This window comes from Heloderma suspectum, chromosome 7, assembly GCF_057233095.1.
Source record: "Heloderma suspectum isolate Gila_16-S chromosome 7, 16-S_ref, whole genome shotgun sequence".
Taxonomy (NCBI): Eukaryota; Metazoa; Chordata; class Lepidosauria; order Squamata; family Helodermatidae; genus Heloderma; species Heloderma suspectum.
In genome coordinates this window covers 15,181,647-15,204,404 of record NC_139464.1, presented here as the reverse complement: position 1 = coordinate 15,204,404, position 22,758 = coordinate 15,181,647, and the positions used below count along the sequence as shown (strand labels likewise).

Genomic DNA, 22,758 nt, shown 5'->3' with positions numbered 1-22,758 from the left:
ATATGAAAATCTCGCAATATGCTCACTTTGCTAATTACATTGTTAGCTCAGGTAATCAAATGCTATAATTGTAATAAAATTATGCATTTAAGGGGGGAATGTAGCAGCCATATCAAGGGGTCAGACTAAGTGGCCTCATGTTCTTGCTGAACTAGCATAGTTTGGTAGCGGGAACAGCAGAATTAAACTTCTCCTGTCAGCAAGGGGGGATTGCATAACATAGTCATGAGTTCTGTTTCTTTGCTTATTGCAGCAACTGTATCTCAGTTCTTTACATAGAATACCCTATAACCCATTTCCTTTACTGTAAACAACTGTGCTAACTGTATAACCACAAGAGAGGGGGTGGGAGAGAGGGTCGCTAGTGTGTCATCAACTCTATAAAAGTAATGTGTGGCAATGCTTCGGGGCTTCTGGCTCTTTGGAAGAGATTCCAGCCTTCAGACCTCGCATTAATAAAGAAGTACTCATTTTCCTGCACTCCGTGGTCTCTCTGACTCGGATTTCTGCTACAGGAGGCCGATGGGGAAACTTCTCAGTGGCATTGGTAAGCATCTGGATAAACATAATGTCCATAAGGATACGGGTGAGGTCAATAGTAATGCCAGTTGTCCCAATCATGGCGACGACTTGGGAGGGGAAGACTAGTCTGACCCTCTCTCCCAATCAGAATGGGGAGATTGGGACCTCTCCCTGTACCGTGGCTGTGTAAAAACCAGTGCTCCTTCACCCCTGCGAGAATAGGCAGAGTAGCCTGATTGCAGGGAGAATTCACCATGGTGAGCATGCATAGAATCCAGCCTGACATCCTCTTGATCCCAAGTCGGTGTCGAGTCCCCCTCCGACATAGATGCTATTGGCGGTGGTACCGAGGTCGATACCAAAGGGGCGGAAACCACTGGAATCGGCGAATGTTATATTGGAGGTGGCATCAGCAGCCGGGCAGGCATTCCAGCCAGGGAGGCAACCTCTTTCGACTCCTTTCTTCTTTTTCTTCTGCACTTTGGAGGAATGAGACCTTGCCTTTTTCAACAATTTCTTAGCAAGAGAAACTGCCAAGGAGCGGCCTGGGATTGAAGGATCAGAAGGGCCAGTGGTTTGAGATGGAGTTGACTGGGAAGGCAGAATCATCAGCTTCTCGAAAACCTCTTTTCAAGGGAGCTTATCTGTGCTCTTAGACCAATTTGCAGGCTGATCTGACCCCAATGCCATAGACTTTTGCGGGGTGTCCACCACCTTCAGCACCTTCTCCCAGAGAATTGCCTTAAGCCTATCAGTGCGTTTTTTTCTCGCGTGCTTACCAAATTACATGCAGTGGTGGCAGGCTTCTACAATATGACCTTCACCCAGAGAAGGCACAAGAAGTGACTGTTCATGGGAGGTAACTTTCCCCCGCGACGAATGAACTTCCAAAAAGTGGCTTTAACAGCCATGCGCCGGAAGGTGCCACGCAATCAAAGGATCACAAAGACCTAACAAACTTAACCGAAAATGAAAAACTGCTAAAGACAGAACTAGAGAAGAGAAAGCCAGAAAAAAAGATAAATTTCTCCTCAGTGAAAGCCTAATGAGAAGTCCCTTTAATCAAGTGCTACCATAATGGTGGTCAATGAAGAACTGACGGATTGAGCAGGAACCCACTGGAGTATGTGCAGTGGATGGTGGGGGAAGGGTTCCTGCCAATTTTTCCTCAGCTATAGAAGTCTCCTGAATCAAGGGTCTGTGCAGGTGCAGAGCCCATGTGTGTGATACACAGAGACCATGAAGAACTCCCTTGTTCACATTAGCTGGGACAGGTTTACATCCTTGGGTATTTAATCCTAGACCAATAGACATACCTTTGTGTAGGAAAGAACCTCCACATATGTAAGGAACTGGCATCTGCTACTAGCACAGTCCTTTCTAGAAACCAAGATGGTTTGCAATACCCCCCTTTGGACATAGCAGCTTCCTTTCATAATCACCATCACAAGCTGTGAATCCAAGGAGGGCAACTTCTTCCACCCAGGAATCACCTGTCTTAGCAACACCATAAATGCAGCTGGATGCATAATTTATTTTTTTTAGTTATGCCTTAACTTTATGGGCTATTTGGGCAAGTTCTCTCTTCTCCATTTCAGCCTAGGTACTGTTTCACAGCATGAGCAAATCTCCCAATGGCAAACTGCCAGAAGGTACAACCTAACTGTGCTATGACTCCTTCACTGGCACTTTCTCACAGCTCAATTAGCTCGAAAGATACTTTAACTCAAGAAGCCTCTATGAGCTATGCCATTGTTAAATTCCTGTCTGCAGAAGACTGAGACACACTTCAAATTCTTGCACTGACTGATCAAGGATGTTGAATTTTAGTGATGGGTGCCCCCCACTTAACAGATGAAGCTGCATTATAGTCAGACCATTGGCCCATGCAGCCCACTACGGCATATTTTGACTGGCAGCAACTCTCCCATGATCTCAGGCAGGTCTTTCCCAGCACTCCTACATGAGATCCTAATTAGTTACCTGGGACTGAGGACTGAATCCTCTGCATGCAAAGAGGATGTACTACCAAGGTACGGATCTTCCCCCCAAAACAGGCTGTGACATTGCAGCGGGGAAGGAGAGTGCGTTGGGCATTGGTAAGGGTGTTGCACTGCTTAGATAAGCAAAGGAGAGCTTGCAGTGTCCTACCTGACTTCATGCAGGGAGATGAACTGGGGACAAACAGGAGGGGCCATTTATGAGGAACTGTCAAGCCATGAAGTCTGAGACATACCTGTTCCAGATCTTCCAGCTGAGAGTGAGCAAGATGAAGAGTGAGGGCACTATAAATATTCTAGATTGATTGTCCCTACTAGTGGGACTGCTCTTCCTTGAACCTCCTAAGTTCACACATCCGATACAAAGTTTTAAGGACATATTTGTTTTGGTGGATCTTTCAGTGCTTAAAAATGTTTAATATTGCCACCAACCCAGAATATTAGGGTTGGATGGAATGTAAGTGTCAATATACTTCAGAAGCTAAATGTCAACTTTGAAAGAGTTTCAGTTGACTTAGGGCGCAATCTTACATATGGTTAGACAGAAAAAAGTCCTACAACTCCCAGCAGTGGTATGATTTTTTCCTGTCTAAACATGCATAGGATTGCACCCTTAACGTCTGGACGTGGCTATTTCTGAGAAACCTGTAGTTCTGAAAGAGGCTTACCATGGGCTGCATGAGTAGATGTAACACAAAGTCGCCTGAATAAAGGCCATTACTGCAGTTAGAAAGCAGCTTTATTGTTACAACCAATTTTGAATTATTTACATAATATAAATCTCTTTGCAAGATACATTCCTTCATTGAAATCAATGGTAAAAGGCCTTGTTACATCGCTTCAACAATGCTTAGCTTAAAGAAAAAAAACATTTCACTCCAGTACAAGCCAATGAACAGAATGCACAATTTAATTCCATTCATAACATACACATGAGGTTACTTTTTTCTTTCCCTTAGACAGGCAAACCCTTCACAGGACAAGATTGAACTCAACAGACATAGGTTTAAAATGTAATGGGACAATCGAAAGTTACAGGAAGTCTTCTTGATGTGCTGGTTGTCAGGGACATACGGACAGTAGGTCTCAAGATGAACTCAATACACCCTAAATGCCAAGTTTTATTACCTGAGGTACCAGAATATTTTCAGTGCTGAGACTATTTGCAACGATCAAGTATTAAGTAGCCATACACAATTATAGCCTACCTTTAAAAAATGACAGCTGCTTACAAAAGGGCATTCCAGAAAGCATGAGAAACCATTTTATACTTAAACCCTATAAATTAATGAGGTCCAGGCAGTAAATTGACTGCATCTTATGACTAATGTCAATTCCTCATCTCCATTTTCCCAGTTGAGGTGCTGCATCTTCATCAGTATTTCCCCTCATAATCTAAGAACTGCATTTATAATTTCTACAGCACTTTTAGTTTGCAGCACTTTATAACTCATTTAAGTGCTTTACTAGACAACTTCACATCCAACCTGTGAATTAATATTGCTATTGTTCATATGGAGAGCCAAATCTGAAAGAAGAATTTGCATGAGAACATTCAGGGACCTGAATCTAGTGTCAATTCCAGACTAGTATTGACAGGCTTCCTAAAGGATGTCAAAATGGAAGATTCCCACACCAACACTTACATTTTCAATCTATATGTACAAGACAATTTGTCCGTAATTTCCCCAAAGCTAAGTAGATTAGACAAAATACCAAAATGTGGGTGGTATGAAACTAAATGGAAATAGAACTCCTTACAGGTGAGTTATGGACAGTAGTAAGCTATGTTGAAGAGTTAAGTGCTGAGGCCAAGCTTGGAGGGATGGGGTAAGGAGCAGGAATAAAACAGATGAAGTATTATTAAATGAATGTTAAAGTTAGGCTCAGTAAAATAGAATACAAGTTCTCAAAAACGCATACCAGGAATGAAAAAGACTAGGTTCTAACTAGGATGAAGATTTTATTAATGAAATGGGATCAGTTTAAAGAGACTTGTGATTCTACCGACTTTGCTGCGGCAGAAAGAAAAGCTAGCCCTGAACGCATGCAACGTTAACAACCTTCAAGGACACCCAACAAAAAGCTCTCCATGTGTAGAACAAGATTTTTTCAGAAAATCAATGTGGCACAGTGGGCACAAAACCAGGTAAGTTATGAAGAGCCAAACATTCAGCAGGCTTAAATACAAACTGGAGTTCTTATACACTCATGTTATGGAAAGATTTAAACTCATATGCTTCTATACTTGAGTATATCTTTGCTGCAGTGACATGCTACAGTAAAACAGATCAGTTTATATACAGTTATGTCTTCCTGTTGCATTACTCCTGCCTGCCTAAAAAAAAGCTTTGATGATTGTGCCGTTTATTTCAGTCAGGAAACTGCACAAGGTTTTCCTTCAGCAAAAGCAACCTATCCATGCGCTGACAAGCCAGTGTTAAGTTGGCCTCAGAGCAGAACTTCATTATTTCTGTCCAATGGGAAAGTCCTTTTCCCTCTAATTAGCCGATCTGCTCCCTACTGGAATAGTGGGCATTGTCACTTAAAACCAATTATCGTATTAACTTATTCATTTTCAGAGTGATTACTTCCTCCAAAATAAATGTGCAAACATGAAAGCAGACACTACAGGCACAATGAAAAGATGTATTATGAAAGCTAATGTGTACTTCCAGATACTGTATCCTATTGCTCCACAACGGAGTTTCCCCTTGAATGTGATCAATTTAACAATAAGAGGTCAGCACATATGAAGAACTGATTTTTCTTTACATCAAAATTTCTACAAAAGGAGAGAGTACAATGAAATACGTAAGTTCATAAATGCGAGGTACCATACAATTCACACTAATTTACAAATGGTTATTTACACTATTTTATATACACAGTCAGACCCGGTTACCATAAATCAGTTTGCTAAGCCTTCTACAAAATTCACATTGAGAACCCCAGGCCAGAGTTCAAAACGATACCAAAAAAAATTTTTTTAATCCATCACCATTACCTAGGATGCTTTGGTGTCTGGATCAATCAGGTATGATGATGATTAACCTGGTCTGATTGCCGGTGTGATGAAAAATTCACGCAATTCTGCTTTACAAAAGCTACTAGGCCACTATGATCTGTAGGCTGATGTTGCGCAGGGTTGAATGCCATTGGTAATAACCCTCTTTATCATTTTCAGTACATGTTTGTTACAATGTCATTGGGCATGGCATTCAGAACCTTTAGCTTAAAAGTAAAGGCAACAGAATAGTTTGTTGGCAAGTCACAGCCAGAATTACATGAGGTTGTTTCTAGAGCTCTGGAAAAAAAATTCAAGTACTTAAAAATGTGAACCAGCTGGTTAAAAAAGTTTTAATTATATGACAAAGCCACCTCAGCAACTCAGTTTAAAATAGGGACAAGATAGCCTCAAATGAGAGAGGGAGGAAACAGACAGTTTAGAAAGAACCAAGGTTCTTCCTTCATTTCCCTAAACTAAGCTGCATGCACTACTCTTCAAAGTAATGGGACATCCTTTCTGAACATGCCTTAAAACAGTATTAATTGTGTTTGATTAAAGTTCAAGACCTCTCTGCTCTAGAATAGCCCCAATAAGCTTGGCAAATATACCAATGCAAGGTTGAAATCCAGCCATTAAGGGACTAAGCCAAAGTTTCAGTTTAGTTCATCAATACTAAGTCACTTCTTTGTCTTTCAAATGATTTAGATTAAGCTCAGCCTGAGCACAGTACTGGTATACCAACAGTATTTGCAAAGACTGGCATACAGTGGCCATGGAGACACAACTTGGATTACGTCTCCTTCCAGCAAAATAGATGGACAGAACTGTCTTCTAGCACATGCAACCAGCTCTCAGGGAGAAGGACAAGTTGGGATATCATCCTCTATCTAGCCAATGTCAAAGAGATGTTTCACATAAATTAATAAGATAGTAGCCATTAGCAAGCATTCCTTAAATTTGCCAGAACTGACAAGAACTAGTTCCAGTATTTCAATGTGCAAACTTATTTGAGAAGTCCTATACACTTGCATTTTTCAAACAGTAACATTCTAAAAAGGGCTTAATTCAGATACTGTTTTTAACAAAGTAATTTTAATCTTTTTGAAAATCTAGTCCTTAATAATCTAATTCCATAAATTCATTTAATACTTACATGTCTCATTGAACTAGTGATTTTATAAGATGGCATTAAAGTCTATACTAAAATGCATTGAGAATCAGACTTTGATAAAGGAATTCAATTCTCAGGAGAGAAGATCTATTCTGTTTTGACATTTTCTAAAGCTCTAGCGACATCCTTTACCTGATAAATTTTATTTTTCCTCTAACTAGTTAGCTCAACACTGAACATCAAGAGAAACTGCCCAATTTAAGAAAGTATACTGATAAGTGCTAAAAATGCTTCTTAAAAGTATAGTTGCCATAGTCCATTAGTATTTAAGTTTCAAGAGTGACTAAGTTTCAGATTGCAGTCTACTTTCTATGGAATAGTTCCATTTCCTAATAGAACTACTCCAATGCAGGGCGTTTGAAGGTTGCGGCTTTAGAAATATTACACCTCAAAATACGTGTAAAATCATGACATTGGTTTTGTAAATAAACAGAAGACCATTCACTGATCTTTGGGGGTGAACTTCTCATCCTTGTTAATTGCTGTATGTATCATTAAACAAACCAGGCTTATATTTTAGCCAATGTTTATTTTACAGAGTACTATAAAATAATTCTGAATAAATATCCTTGCTGAGTCTGTGCAACAGGCTCCCCATATTTCTACTTAAGGTATATTTGGGTTTATACATACTGCGCATGAACACAGACTTTGTACATATGGGCACTTAAGTGACCAAAGTGAAAAGTTTCAGACTAATAGAGTTGTCTGCGTGACTACTCAACTCGGTGCAGTGACTTTCAAAGTTTAAAGCCTTTTTCCCATTCTACACACACACACACACACACACTCTCTCTCTCTCTCTCTCAGTAAACATTTGTGTTTCATTTCACATTTTTGAAGTTCAAACCATTCTTGGTAGGATAGCTTTTGAAAAAAGAAAAGAAAAAATGTGTTCATGATCAAATCCTCACTCTTCAAACGCCATCTATTTCAAGAATGATCTTTTAACCTTGAGGCTTTGGGCTAGCCATGAATTTGCCACCATCTGGCAAAGAAACTAGACAATCTACCAACTAACAAATCTAAAGACTGAAGACAAGAAATATTATAAAAGCAAAAAAGACTGAACAAATAAGAAAATTCAATGGTAGAGTTTTGCTCCCAAACACTACAGGACTGTTCAACAGCTTGTCCTGCTGGCTTCTACTATAGTATCTTAACATGTCTATCCCTAGACTATATACTGAAATGTTCAAAAGTTTTGAAAAATCCTTTTTAAGGGAGGAAATGACATGACATATTTGTACAGTGGTCATTTAAAGCTTACATTTGACGTTAAAAGCCTCCTCCTACAATTTAAAAGCCTACACAGGGACTGTGTGGTGGTGGTGGTGGTGTTTTCGTTAATGAGTGAGCAGGCTGCTGCAAATTTTCATCTATATGTTATACAAGATGGATGTCCAGTTTTTCCCTCCACCGTACTTAGGCAGAACTTCTAGAAGTTACAGCATGAAAACTATTTTGTCCCACCCCGTCGTAGCTCTCTAGTCAGCACCAATCAGTTGTGTACTTCAGTGCAACTGCTCCTGTTCATGTATTTGTACAGCTTGCAGTTCGACAATTTTATATTGACTTCTCATACGTTAATGTCAATGTAACATGATAGTACTACAGCCTGCACCCCCTCCCTTAAAGAGAATTGATGAAAAGCAGCAATGGAATGTTAAATTCATAATAAATAATTCACATATCACGTTAAAAATTACGAGATAAAGGATTAAATTTGCTTTCCCTATGTTTTATAAATCTAATGTTTCTATTCCTTCTACAACATGAGTAAGATCTTCATTTTAGGTTTAACATTAAAAAAAATTGTTTAGAAGCAATGAAAAGCAAAAACCACCATAGGAACATTACAAAATTAACAAATGTTTAGCTTTTTCCATTATCTGTATCCAGGACAAAAAACTGTAAGGAATCTTATCCAGATGTGGGTAACTGAAGTTGTCAGTTGTTACTCAGGAAGTTTTAATGTCATGACTTCATTCTTCATTTTGAAATACTGATTGAAGCGAACAATTGCATACCTATTCGAAGAAATAAAAATGTTAAATGAAGTCTTATTGCCTTTATGGCACAATTTACCATGACTCTCCTTGCATGAGTTGTTGTGCGGTTAATTTTAGTTTTTCCTGCCCTCTAGTGGCTATCTAATGTCTCGCACACATCTGAGAAACCAGACAAGTTTAGTTGCGGTAGATGGGAAAACAGGTTAAAGGATTTTCACACCACAGCAACAGGATAGGCCAGTTATGGGTTGATGGATTCAGGCTTTTCATCCAGTCAAAGGCCAAACACTCTAGTAAATCTAGCCCAATTAGTACTCTGGTTTCTACTTAGGGCAGCAAGTTTAATCAATATTTATAACTGGCATTTATATAAGCTCTGACAATGCAATCATAAACATGTTTACTTGGAAGCAAGGCCCATTAAGTTCCACAGGCCTTACTTCACAGTAAGTGTGGAGAGGATGCAATCTCAACATTTAAAGCACTTCACCTAGAACAGGAGTGGGCAACTTGTTTTGGCCTACCATTCCCATCAGCCTAAGTCAGCATAGCCAATGGTGAGTAATAATGGGAGTTGTAGGCCAAACCATCTGGAGGGCCACAAGTTATCCACCCCTCCCATAAAAGGCAGGAGCGTGTTATCCCCATATTGCAGACATAAGACTAATGCCACCTAGTGACTTCATAACAGAGGCGAGATTCAAACCATGAACTCCAACGCTCAGGTTCTCCTGAGATTCATTTAACTCTAGTTTATTAAAACTGGCTTCTACCAATTTAAGTTTGGTTATGTTGTGATTCTGCAACAGAGAGTGAGAGTGAAAATATTAAAAATAGCTTGTGTTTACTAAATTGTTAGTACCATCGTTTTTTTCAAAATCATCGCTAGCATAGTGCTATTGGCATACAGAACTCCTTATAGAACACAGTAAGCTAGATACTGATCCTTGCATAGAAGAATGCCTGTAAATTCAGATAGCGTGTGCGCATGTTTACACACATACAGGTTACAGGATGAAAGTGAACAAATGCTATCAGTGACATCTACATAAAACTTTCAAATTAAGAAATTTTATTGTAATCTATTAAATGACAGGTGGTTAATTTTTAAAATGTTTCATTCTTTTAAGCACTTGTTAGCCCTGGAAAATATTTTAGATAGAAAGTATCTATTTTAGAAACAGAGAATTATGGGTACTTCAAACTCAAAATCCTGCATCTGAAATCTGACAGTGCACCTGCCCTTTGGGAATTATTTACAGAAAGAGCACTTGAGGTCAAGGTCACAGACAGCACAAAAATTTATAGACTTAGGCTACAGTCCTATCTGCACTTACCTCAGAGTTATTCCCAATGAACTTCTGAGTATACACTTATAGGGTGTGCTGCTACTTACCCTAGAAAATCAAAGTCAATGGTGGAGTATTTGGCTTGAATTAGAGCCCACAATCCCCAGAAGAAATGAGAGGCCTGCAGAAAAACACACATCAGTGAAGACTGACCAAAAAAATGTATGTCCAGCATCTCATTAGTACTCTCATAACTAACTTGGTGCTCAGTAACTACTTCTGCATAGCAATACTAGAATCCTGAATGTGTCTACTCTTGTTTTATCATTAGATTTTACGGTATTTGAATTTATGGTAATTTTAACCAAACTGGCTTCTCTTGCAATGTGCTCAATGGAAGGCCCGAGAAAGTCTTCAGAGCAAAGATCTAGTCTTAAATTCTGAAGTGCTCCAAGTGTATTCTACTGACATTTCTCTTCTTCAAATGGAATTAACTTCTTCAGATGTTTATTTTAAATGCCCACTGAAATAGTAAGTGCAGTAATACAAACAGAAAACATATTATGTAATACAACCTTGGCAAAAATATTTCAAGTCCATCTTACCCCTCTACTTTATGCAATATCAAAACAAAGCTTTAACATATACTATTGCTAATACGTTACTAAGGTATTGCTAACACATCTTTGGTACTTGGTGGGGTTTTTGAGGGGGGAGAGCACCCATGCTGCAAGCAACATTAAATTTTCCCTAGGTAAACCTCACATCCCTTGAGGCAAATTGCATCATGAAGCATGTCTATAAAAAGACTAAGCTTGCAATATTAGGACTCAACAGTATGCCTCGAAACCTATCAAAACAAGACCAAACCAACATCATCTTCCCTATCTACACAATGGATGCACTTCAATTTTTAACATTTTGTCTAGTACTTGTATTTAATATGGTTCCTATTTTTTCCTAATATAATCCCCCACATTATGATGTTTAGTGAACAATGAAGATATTCTAAAGCTAGGATTTTAAGTTAAGAGAACAGGTAAATACAGCATATAACCTGAAATCTTTTTCCACCACAGTAGTTTTACTTTGAGGTTAGAGCATATTCTAAAATAAGAACTTGCAGTTTCATTTTTCAAGAAAATGAAGTCATTAGCCTTTTACCAAAAAGCAGAAGCAGCCGCTTATGCTCAGATAACTTTAGACCAAAAAGCCTGAACAAAAATTGAAGGGAGGCAAGTGAGTTGCCTTAGCTACACGTAGCCAATAAATGTTCCTGTACAGGGGAGAACTTTCCCAACAACAATTTACTGGAGTCACATACCAGTACTAGGGTGGGTAGGACAAGGCATCCCAATATAACAGCAGCATAGCTTTTCAAAAGAGTTGTGGGAAGGATGAGGTACTGGAGGACTACCTTGAATACAGTGATGGTCCTATTCCTACAGGACAGATAATATCCTATTATTTAGGGATGTCGGAAGATACAGTTTGGGGGGTGACGCTCGATGGATTTTTTCCAGTTTGGCCCCACGGATTTTGTTCTGCTTCCCTCTGCTGGCACCAACTAGCTGTGCAATGAGTCAAGCCAGTATGGGGATTTGTGCGTTTTTTTAATGGAGGCAATTTGCACATTTCCCCCACACACACACCCAGGGTTCTGCCATTTGCACTAATTGCAATTCGTGCAATTTGGGAGGGGGGTCTTGAAATATATGCAAATATTGTTGCAATTTCCTTAAAGAAAATGGCTATGAATGGGAGCCACAAGAAGGGGGTTGAATCTTAGTAGACTTGCTGGAGACTCAGGGAAGTATGCAATTGAAGGTGAGGGCCCCAAGGGTCAGTTCAACTCTTCAAACATCGCCAATCACTTTGCTAAGGGGGCGATCTGCTCCCTGTTCCCGAATTGTCAGTGGTTAATTTGTGCACTTTCCCAGTAGCAACGTATGGCTGTGACAGCTGGACTATAAGGAAGGCTGAGCGCCGAAGAATCGATGCTTTCCAACTGTGGTGCTGGAGAAGACTCTTATGAATCCCCTGGACTGCAAGGAGGTCAAATCAGTCCATCCTAAAGGAAATCAACCCTGACTGCTCATTGGAAGGACAGATACTGAAGCTGAAGCTCAAATATTTTGGCCACCTAATGCGAAGAGAAAACTCCCTGGAAAAGACCCTGATGCTGGGAAAGACTGAAGGCAAAAGGAGACGGGGATGGCAGAGGATGAGATGGCTAGATAGCATCACCGATGCAATGAATATGGACTTGAGCACACGTCGGGAGAGAGCGCAGGACAGGAAGGCCTGGCATGCTATGGTCCATGGGGTCACGAAGAGTCGGACACGACTGAACAAAAAAAAATTGTGCACGCTTGACACTGACAGCTGTTGAATCATCTACTGATAGCTCGGGCAAAGGGGAGCAGATCGCCCACTTAACAACCTGATTCTCAGGGTTTGAAGTGTTGAAGTAACACTTGGGGGTGCCCCACTTCCATTGTACACATTCCATTGCAAGTGCAATGGAAACGGGGGGCGAGGGGGGGGATTGCCAAGCTCTTTGACAAGAATGTAATATGGCGCTGCTGAGCTAAATGAAGTAAGGTGGAGAGGATGAAACTGACAAGGATATTGACAAGAGGGACTATGCCTGGGGGGCTACATAGTGGACACACAGGGGGAGTTGCGCAAGAGCAGCAATAAAATGTTCTTTAAAATTACAGTATTTGTGCACTTTTCAGGACCCACAAAAAGAAAAAAATGCACTAAACTTTCCTGGAGTCCAGGGGAAAACAAATCTGATTCAGTCAACCCCCACTTACTGGATTGGACACACTGCAGAAGTCCATCAGTCTTGAATGGAATGGATTTCCCAGTGATAGACATCCCTACTATTATCTTCAAGTTAGACACTATTAACCTTTTAGTGAGTCATCTGTGTTCAGATCTATGGAATTTCGTTACCATGTATGATCAACATCAGAGGCCTTCCTCCGAGTGCCTTCTCTGAGGGAGGCTTGGAAGGTGACAAGGGATAGGGCCCCCTCAGTGGTGCCCCCCCCCCCGATCTCCCCACGGAGGCCTGCTTGGTGGCAACACTGCCATCTTTTCAGTGCCAGGTTAAGACTGTCTTCTACTCCCAGGCATTAATGGCTTATGATGGGGCATTTATGTCAGCTGTCTTTATCAGATCTAGTCTTTTACTGAAATTGCTTAGCTTTTTAAATTGTTTTAAATTTTGTATTTTAAAAATTGATACAATGTTTTCTTATCTTGTATTTTATGGTTTGTAATTCTTGTGAACGGCCCAGGGCTTCAGCTAGTAGGTGGTATAGAAATGAAATAATATAATAATGTACCATTTATTTTTTCCGGGGGGGGGGGGGGGGTTGGAAAGGACGTGACAGAAAACATTGTCTATAATACATGTTTCCATAGGAGATTAGGTGGAACCCACTCTCACTATCTCATATTAGAATATTGTTATCCTTTCTCAGATAACTGTATTCTAAATTGTTTAGATCTGCTCTCAACTGGCAGCCCAATAACAAAAGGCCTACAATTACTTTACTTTCCCTTCAGGTGCTGCCTAATATTTATAACACATGTTCTGTTGTAGAGAACATATGCAAACAGGATATTTGAAGTGTATAAGCCAAAGAAATCTTAAAACTTACCAGAGCGAACTGGTTGACTTGGACATAAAGTACTTCAACCTCTTTCTCTGTGACATCTGTTCCAAATCCTTTATACTCCTTATAGGCTTCCAGGTAAGCTCTCAGCCACTGTTCCTGCAGTTTTCTGCTCGGATAGAGGCTATAGTCTACCTCACTCACTCCTAAGCGACAGCATATTTTTTAAAAACGAAGCTTGACATTTCCAGAAATTTTACAAAATTCTGCACTGTCATGTTATACCTTGCACATTAGCCAACATGTATAACAAGATTAGATTTGTGGTATACAGCAGACATCATATGGATCACTGAACTAGCAAAGTACACAGACCTAGGAAAAAATCAGGACATGCTTATTTTTGTACCCTATAACCAACTGTGTGCAACTCTGAAACATGCATGCCCATTGCACCACAATAGGAAGCACTTTAATGGATATTACTTTTGTGTAATAACACTAAGTATATGTTGTAGCTATGGCTGCAGGCTTTAATCTGTTTAATTAGCAACAAATCAACCAACTAAAACTTTAGTTGACTAACCACTGGTAGCCAGTTTTCATTAGTGGGGGGCATCTTTTACAGTTTCTTAACTATCTAAAACAGAAACCCATATGTAGGTTTTGATAATATGTTAACAGATTTAACTGTAAAATAATTAACTGGTTAAAAGGCAGTTGATTAAAACACTAAAACGCTAACTGGTGAACAGCCTGAGTTGTAACCTGGGTGTACATTTGCCACACATTATGGTGATGATGTGATTCTCCTACACTGAAGTATGAAACCCTGTGTATGAAACCCTTTTATGTGAAATAGTCCTAAAAGGAAGCTTAGTTAGAACATAATTCATACAGATTTATACTTGAGTTGCAATTAAGGGCTCTAAAAAGGGCATATTTCAGTAAGAACACCTCCTCCTGCATTGTCTTCTTTCTAATCTTACTGTTGAACATTGCTTAGTAGAACATTATAGTATGCATCCATAGGAGAAATATGTAGATTAAAAGCAGGAACAAAGGGCACAGGGGCTAAACCCTACAGCCAAAGACGTATGACTTGTTCAGAAATTTTCTCAGCACAGCAGGATCAGGACAGTCCTGGACTTACACCCCCCACCCCGCAACTTCTGACACTGTGCATAGAGGAGGGTTCAACTTCTGTGTTCAAGTCACAGTGGAATTCTCCCCCACCTGCCACAGTGTGTGCACTGAGGGGTGGGGGGAGTAAGCAAGTCAAAGGACTATTCCTGTTCACAGTGGAGGGGGGTGGTGAGAAGAGAAAAAGAAGATCAAATCAGGCCCATATTGACCCCAGTGGTAGCAATTAATCAAGCTCATATTAACTTACTACAGCAAAACCATGTCACTAAACTACCTGCAAATTCATTGAAGTGGTTCCCAATGTCATAAGCCAGGTAATTATATCCAGCGTACTCGTAGTCAATGAACTGAACATCACCTACACGAGACACAAACAATAAAATTTGTAAGAGTAAGTATGGGACAATACCCTGAAACTTCACTGTGCTTTTTAACACATGCCAATGTGTTCCAGTCTGTTGTGCTCAGTTGCATGCACTTTTAAGACATTCCAGGATAAGGCTGTGATTTTGTTTGTTTTAACAAACAGAATAAGCTTCTTTATTAAAGACATATGTTCTTAATTGTTTGACAGTTAAATCTTAAGCATCATATTTGCTTTCATAGTGCAGGAGGCATCAGTTATCTTAAACTCCAATAGTGAGAATTACTTGGCCTCTGAATATTAATGCTCATCTGATGAACTACCACCCTTATAGGCATTCATTAATGCAATACTAGTAGTTTTGCATCAATTAATATGTGCCCTGCGTTATTTATCTATTTTCTATTTTTCTACTCTGCACAGGATTGGACTCTATAAGGAGTTGTTACCTTGCCTACATTGTGGCACATATTCTCCCAGGAAAGTATTTCTCCAATGTCAGAACAAAAAAAGCTGCATAATCCATTATAATAAATATTCAGACAAATTATGTAATCATTCAATTAGCCTCTTCTCAGAGATTTTAATGTTTCTCAGATTTTAACTAAAAACCTGAAGAAACCAAGCAGCACCATCATTTCAAAACTCTCAACTGTCTGCTTTTCTAGACTTGAGTGGGAGAGACTACGACCGATCAAGGGAAAACAAGGAAAAATACATTATGCTGTGATGGTAAACAGTATTTTAGTTAAACATGGTGCAGTGCAAGCGGAAGAACTACATTTTCCCACTGCTAGAACATCTTGGCAGCAATCCTTATCTACACCACATAACTTAAAGGGGTTCTATCAGTTATCCCCTCTTCCATGGAAAACCTGGGAATAGTAGTTCTGTGAGAGGCAAGGGATCTCTCAACAGTTTTCTGCACTCTCACCACAACTACGGTTTTCTGGGATTCTTTGGGGCAATGTGATCACAGTTAACTGATAAAACCGGTATAAGTTTGTAGCATAGGTATGCTTTTAGAGCTCTGTAAACACGTTTTTAAGAATATATTTAAAACATTTTAATTTTCTTTAAGTTCTACAGAGACTTCCATACCAATGTTGTGATAGCAAGCCAGAGAGTAATTTACACCCTACAGGCAAATCATGAAACTAATTCTTGTAGCCTCTAAATGACTGCTGTTTCTAAACCACTCAGGTCATCTTATGTACCAGTAAAGATGCACAGCCCAATTCTTGCTTAATTATTGTTTTGTCATACAATGGAGCTAATGTTTAAGAGAAGCCTGTTCATATATTTTTTATTCAATGTTTGCATTTAAAACGCAATAAAGATGGCAGGTGAAAGGCCTGCATATACAAAGTATTAGGCAGTTATTTAAAATAAACATTCTTTTGCACTCAAGTTATACTTTGAGATATATGTTTGCAGTGCCGTTATTACCACCAGCTAACTCTTGCTTTTATTCAAATGCTAATTTCCAGTTATAATTAACAGTATTACAAAATAAGAAAATGAAGCTAAGATACAGATGAGGCTGTTACCAGGCTCCGTGCTCTCCTAGGGGGAGGTGCATGCGAACAAGTGATGTGATAAACCTCCAGTCAGTGCCTTTAAGTAGCACGGTGCACGCCGCCACTTGGCAGCAACAATGGCATACCTAATCTGTAGCAGATGAAGAAAATTTGGCAAACTCATATTTGATAAGACACAAAACTTTAAAGAGAAAAGTTCTGCATTTCACTGCCCTTCCTTTTCCGGACTGGCATTACAGTGGAACTCAGCCTTAAATTTAAGTTTTTCAAGAAATACAAATGTTCAAGATGCACAGCTCCCTTTGATTTTAGACTTCAAGGAAACATGGCTGTAGGCAGGCATAATTTTATCAATTTCTAAGCCTAATATTCTACACCTGTTTTTATTTATGCCAAGGAGAAACTTCTCATAATGAAACATAACTGCATGGCAGAATGAGTAAAAATTAGTTCAGGAAGGGTAGTTATTCCTTCCCACAAAGCTAGGTTCCCCAAGTCCTCAGGAGAATTCATTTGCAGTATTTACTTTAAAACTAGTTAACCCAAACCTGCTTCTGCTTGTATCAAAGGAATCTCATCACCAATTTAAAATGAGAAAGCACTTTTGAAATTCCTAACCAAAATGCCACTTATTGAATCCCCATTTTGTGGCCAACAGGGTATATCCATTAAAACGTGAGCACCTAGTATGTGGAGGGCAGGAGGAGGGGCTGCAGTGGGAGATGGAATTAGGTGGAGCCAGATTGCAGAAGTTGCCTCAGCCAAATTCCTCCCTCCCACTGCAGCTCTCTACCCCACATCCCAGGCCATTCCTGTGAGTCCCTTGAGCAAAGGGTAGGGTAGGGAATCCCCTTTGTGTTCAACGCTGCAATTGATGCAACCAATGTTTTCAAGGACATCTAGTGTAAGTTATAACTCAGTGTAACCATTCCATGATAACTGTGGCTTTTAAGTGATGAATAGTTTGTCAAGGAGAGAGACCTATGAGGAACGGAAAGCAAGAGGAGAAAAAGACACAGAGATATAGAGAAAATAGAGAAATGAGCTTGGATTTGCAGTCAATACGGAGAACGCTGCAGTAATATACTACATTCCCTCTGGAAGAATTAAATATGAATGCAAAAACTGGATTTACACTGTTGCTTCTTAACTTGATGCTAGTTATCTAGACTTTTAAGTACTGCAAAGTGTTTCTTCAGAAATGATAGGCAGTAATTATAGATGAGTTATGCAAGGCAATACAACTTTAGCGTTTAATATCCTGAATGGCACTAGCCTCAATTAGTAAAGCAGCAAGAGGCAGCTTCAGCTGGCACTGTGTGAATAAGTCCAGCTCACCACCAGTTTCTAGAGTCCATTAAAAACTGCCACATTTCAGGGGGGGAAAGTTCAGTGAACTACTTTTAAGATCCATAGTATTTTATGCACAATTTGAAGTCAGGCCAAGTTAGAAGGAGGACACTTGTGAAGTTATAATTCAGTGTATGTGTTAGAATAAGTCATTTTGGAACCCTATGCACTACCTTTAGAGATGTCTCTTTTCCTGTTTTATACAAAACTGAAAGCTGTTTGATATTAAGGTAATTTTTTTCCCTACATAAGAATAGAAGTTTCAGAATACCTACTTGTCCAACAGCAAGATATTAGACACTATAGCAAAGCTATTTTATACTACTCTGTCCCCATTGGCAGGGGTGGGAATGATACCTCAAAGCCCGCTGCCTCCATGGGTTCCATAATTAAAGCATGCAACTCTAGAGTCCACAAAATAAACGTGCTTTACTTTGGCTGTTTCTTAAGCCGTATAACAATCCAGGGATCAAAGCACCAAAGGTAAGTAAATAACTAAAGGATAATAAGGCAGAGATCAGTCTGTAGGATAGTCGTTCTATCTGTGAGAACTGCCTATACCTTGCATTGAGGCCGGGCCAGGTAAGTCAAAACGACAGGTACGTCAATTCCTTTTATCTTCCACTTTTTATGGTGTTTCTGGGGTGAAGACAACTGCCTTGACTCTTCATCTCTGGGACACCCTTCTGTCTTAAGATAAGTGGACACTGTGGAGCAAAAAGGTTTCTGGACATTCCTGCCATGCCTGTTCAGCCTGCCTTGCCCTTTTTTGCCTTACAATATTCTCTTCCTCCCTTTTTTGGGGGGGGGGCCCTTTCCTCAGGCTTCCATCCCCGCTGGAGCACTCTTTCCTGTCAGGAGCATTTGGCTCACCCACACATCTGTTGCTTTCTTCTATGTGTTCTAAGTGACTCTGCTTCCCAAGCTCCCACACCCATCTCTTCCCTTTCCCAGCTGCCCCAATCTCCTTTCATCCTTCTCTGTCTTTCCACTTTCTTTTTCCTTTCCCCTAAGCTGCTCCAGCTGCTGCCCAAAGGTTGACACTTTGCCAGCTGCCTCTGCATCTTCTCTCTGTAGTACAGCCAGATGACTTCCAGGCTGGGCAACAGCTTCTCAGTCACCACTGCTGATTCTCCTGGAGACCTCTGTGAGCTGCTGCCAATTCGTGAGTGGCTCCTTGCCCATAAGAAGGTAGGAGGCCACGCAAGGCAAGTCCTCGCACTGGTGACAAACTCAATTTAAGATATTCTGTAAGTGAATCACTATGATTTATGATTAAACGGTTCTTAGTATTTGACACCTGAACAGTATTAAGAAGTATCATGGTAGCAGAAACTAGAATAGGGCATGGTTTGAATTTTAAGAGACACTTAGCATATTAACTGGACTAGGCAGAACACAGAGGAAGATTTAAATAATTGAAAACTCAAAGTTAGTAGTACTATTCTCTTCCAGATGCTACAGCTTTTAAAAGCAGGTTTATAAACTTTACAGAGGATACTACACTGTGAGAAGTTGGTAAAATCTTCTCATTTGGTAAGAAATGAAAAAAATAGAGACCTAGAAGTAATGTCATATTTTTTCTACAGTACTAACCACTTAGAATTTCTATTAAATATGAACTATATCTAGATTACAGGTAGACATTTTAAGAGATAAAAGGTTACTTATCTGCAGTTGTCTTACTGAATTAGAGAGACGACTTCTGTGTTCAGATGCAACACTAAAATGGGCCTCAGGTTTATGCATCTCCCCCTCCCCTCTCCTCCTCCGACACAGCTGGAAGAAGGATACTGGAACCAAACTGTAGTTTGTCATTTGATCTGAACCACAACCTAGTGATTCGTTTAAAAGTTGGTTTATCTGAACAAACCAAGTTAAAACTGTTTAAACTAGCCATAGTTTGTCCAAAACAACTGGTTAATTGAAAATGGAAGCAGATGCTTCTGTTCTCCTCCTCACAACCGCAGTGGAGGATAGGGGAGCAGGCTCCTGTACATAATGCTAAACTATGGCTAAGCATTATGTCCTAACCAGGTCATTTGAAAGAGAAAGCAGAATCTCAAGTAGATTATAGGAATGCAGACAGAAAGATTCTTAACATACAAGTTAAGCAATCACTGATTTATACCAAGAGATGTTTGTTGTAGCAGTGTGGTATAGAATAGCATCAGTAAATAAACTGGGCTTTAAGACTGTTTTACTGCTTCCTGGGTGGGGAAGGCTGGGCTAAGCTAATAAGGACATGTAAATGAGGCACATATATTTCAAGATAATGGTTTGAACCCTACAATAAGTTATCTTGTAGAAGTTCACAGAAGGAAAGTGTTCCATCCCCTCCTCCACCTGCAGCCATCTGTGAAGTCCAAAAAGCCTCTCTGGAGGATGGGGACACTCCTGAACAAGGTAGGGTGGAGGGGACGGGGGGGGGGGGGTGAAGGGAAGGGAAACGTTATTTCCATGAACCTTATGATCTAAGCCTATGAACAAGAAGATGCTTAAGGATGACAGAAAATGTAATGGTTAGAGAAAATAGAGCTCATTTTCACAGCTTTGTTGTGGACTTAGGATAAAGGGTGATGATATATTTGGTTCTTTTGAAGAATAAATTAAACAGGTAACTCAAGCGTAGCCAATCATCTGATAAACTGAAGTAAAAGGCAATGTCAAGCAAAGAGATTAAGAAAGCGAAGTTTCTTTAAGACGTTATCTAAGTAACATTTAGTACAACTAATTTAATACTAATGAACTGTTCTCTCAAAACATATACAATGTCTTCAAGCAGAGGCGAGAAAAGAGGCCATTTTTTTTTGTTTTAATTTATTTATTTTAAAATAATTCTACCTTCCCTTTTCTCTTATGAGTTCAAGCTAGATGACATCTCATTGTCATGGACATCTCAAGCAATGCCCACATCTAAGTATTAAGTTTTACATGGGAACCACTCACAGTGGATAAAGTGATCTAACAGACCTTCATTGCCAGAGGCCAACTTTCAATACAGATACCATTAAAAGAGTAAGTGACAAAATGGCACATTAGTTAGTGCCATGTTTCCAAAGATTAAAATTTTGGAGTAAAAAGCCTGAAGTGAAAAAAATAGCAAAAAATGGAAGAGAACCGAGAGCAAACTGCATCACTGAATGTGTTTTATTCAAGTAACTTGCAAAACATTTTTAGCATGCAGATATTTTAACTGCATTCTTTAAGAATTTGCGTTCTACTGCATGACTAGCTTAAGTTAAAGTTAAAGCTGAGTTTCCACTGCAAAAGTAAATGGTTTCTCTTAATAATATTATGTACCAGTTTCATAAACACTGTTGCCCAGTACAAGACAATACACAGCTTTAGTATTTTATACATGGCTTACTTACTCCAAGATTAAAACAATGCTCAACATTTCAGCATTGCAGAAGTCTTAAGCATCGCTAAGGCTAATTCACAAGACCTCTTAATTGGGAGTTAACAAATGATAGTCATGCATATCATTTGGTAACTACAACTATCAGATGGGAAATAATCACCTGAGATCTGCCCTTACTGTGTATGTGTTGTGCTGCAATATTTAAACACTTCACCTTTAATGGATACAGTCTAGCTACTACATACACTTAGTACTTTCCCCACCTTTAAAAAGTTGCAAGCATTTTTCCATATTGAGAATTCTCCCTCTCCCCCTCCCTGTTCCCAAATGCTAAACACTCACACACTGGTTTTTGTAGAAATGCTCTTAAATGATGTACTGCTCTCACTGATTTATTCTCCACTCTGTTTACAAAAGAAAATGACAGCAGATTTGTTTCAAAAGTGGGAATGTCAAGCCTAGATATTCTGACAACGTTCAATTCTGAACTTTTTGTCTTGGCACTCAGTAAAAAAGGTTCCACCATGAGAAACGTCTTTGCAGATAAGTCACTTTCCTCAGATCTGATGAAACAATTCTCATTTGTATCAATAAAGTTTACATATCTCTCCCCAAACATATTTTTGGACTTCCAAGTCAAATCTAAGGAACGTGTTTCCTTAGACAGATTCCCAAAGGGTCTCATGACTCATCAGTAGCTCAGAGGACCCTTGTAGCAGTAGACTGCAGCAGAAGAACTGCAAGGTATGAACCTCTGATCAGGGGTTGGAACCTCACAGGTGGATCCATGAGAATAGCCATAATGCCACTGGTGTCGCCTTAATAAAAAGCTGTGGGAGGTATTTGATTGAAACGGAAAGGCTGTAAAACAATTGAGAGCTTTAAACTGTGTAAAACAGATTGTACGACATGCATACAAGGTATTTGTTTTTGCACAACCTGTTTAGATTAACTAATATTTGTCACAATGAAGGAAGTAATATTGTTTGGGCTAGGAAAATACAACACACATAATCTAGCACAATTTCAACTGCTTGTCTAGATCAGTTGAAGGAGTGGCTTGCTTCATCAGCAGTGGTGAACTGTTCATTATTATTATTTAAAGTATTTTTATCCTGCTCCTCAGCCAAAAGGGCTCCCAGAGCAACCTACATATAATCATTAAAACACGCCAACTGTTGCAGAGAAAATACCCCCGCCTCCCCAGCTCTAGCTGCATGTGTGGTTTCCCTACAAATAATTTATATATATATTTTACCTCCTGATAAAGCAAGCATCAGTTTCAAGACACAACATACTTTGAAAATGTTTTTTCCCTATATTACCTAAAGGAACATCTCAATTTGATTCAGCTCAG

The 22,758-nt window shown here is 39.5% G+C and overlaps 1 protein-coding gene across 2 annotated transcripts in view; it reads right to left on the bottom strand.

The window, feature by feature from the left end:
• Nucleotides 1–679: 679 nt before the first annotated feature.
• ETNK1 (ethanolamine kinase 1) overlaps nucleotides 680–22,758 on the bottom strand; it is a 38,688-nt gene continuing 16,609 nt past the window's right edge. For both annotated transcript variants that reach the window (XM_084809160.1, XM_084809159.1), the window contains exons 5-8: nucleotides 15,057–15,140; nucleotides 13,682–13,842; nucleotides 10,112–10,185; nucleotides 680–8,733 (exon numbers count right to left, since the gene is read on the bottom strand). In XM_084809160.1, the coding sequence (XP_084665286.1) occupies nucleotides 8,661–8,733; nucleotides 10,112–10,185; nucleotides 13,682–13,842; nucleotides 15,057–15,140 (392 nt within the window). In that variant the 3' untranslated portion in view covers nucleotides 680–8,660. The remainder of the gene's footprint in view (nucleotides 8,734–10,111; nucleotides 10,186–13,681; nucleotides 13,843–15,056; nucleotides 15,141–22,758) is intronic.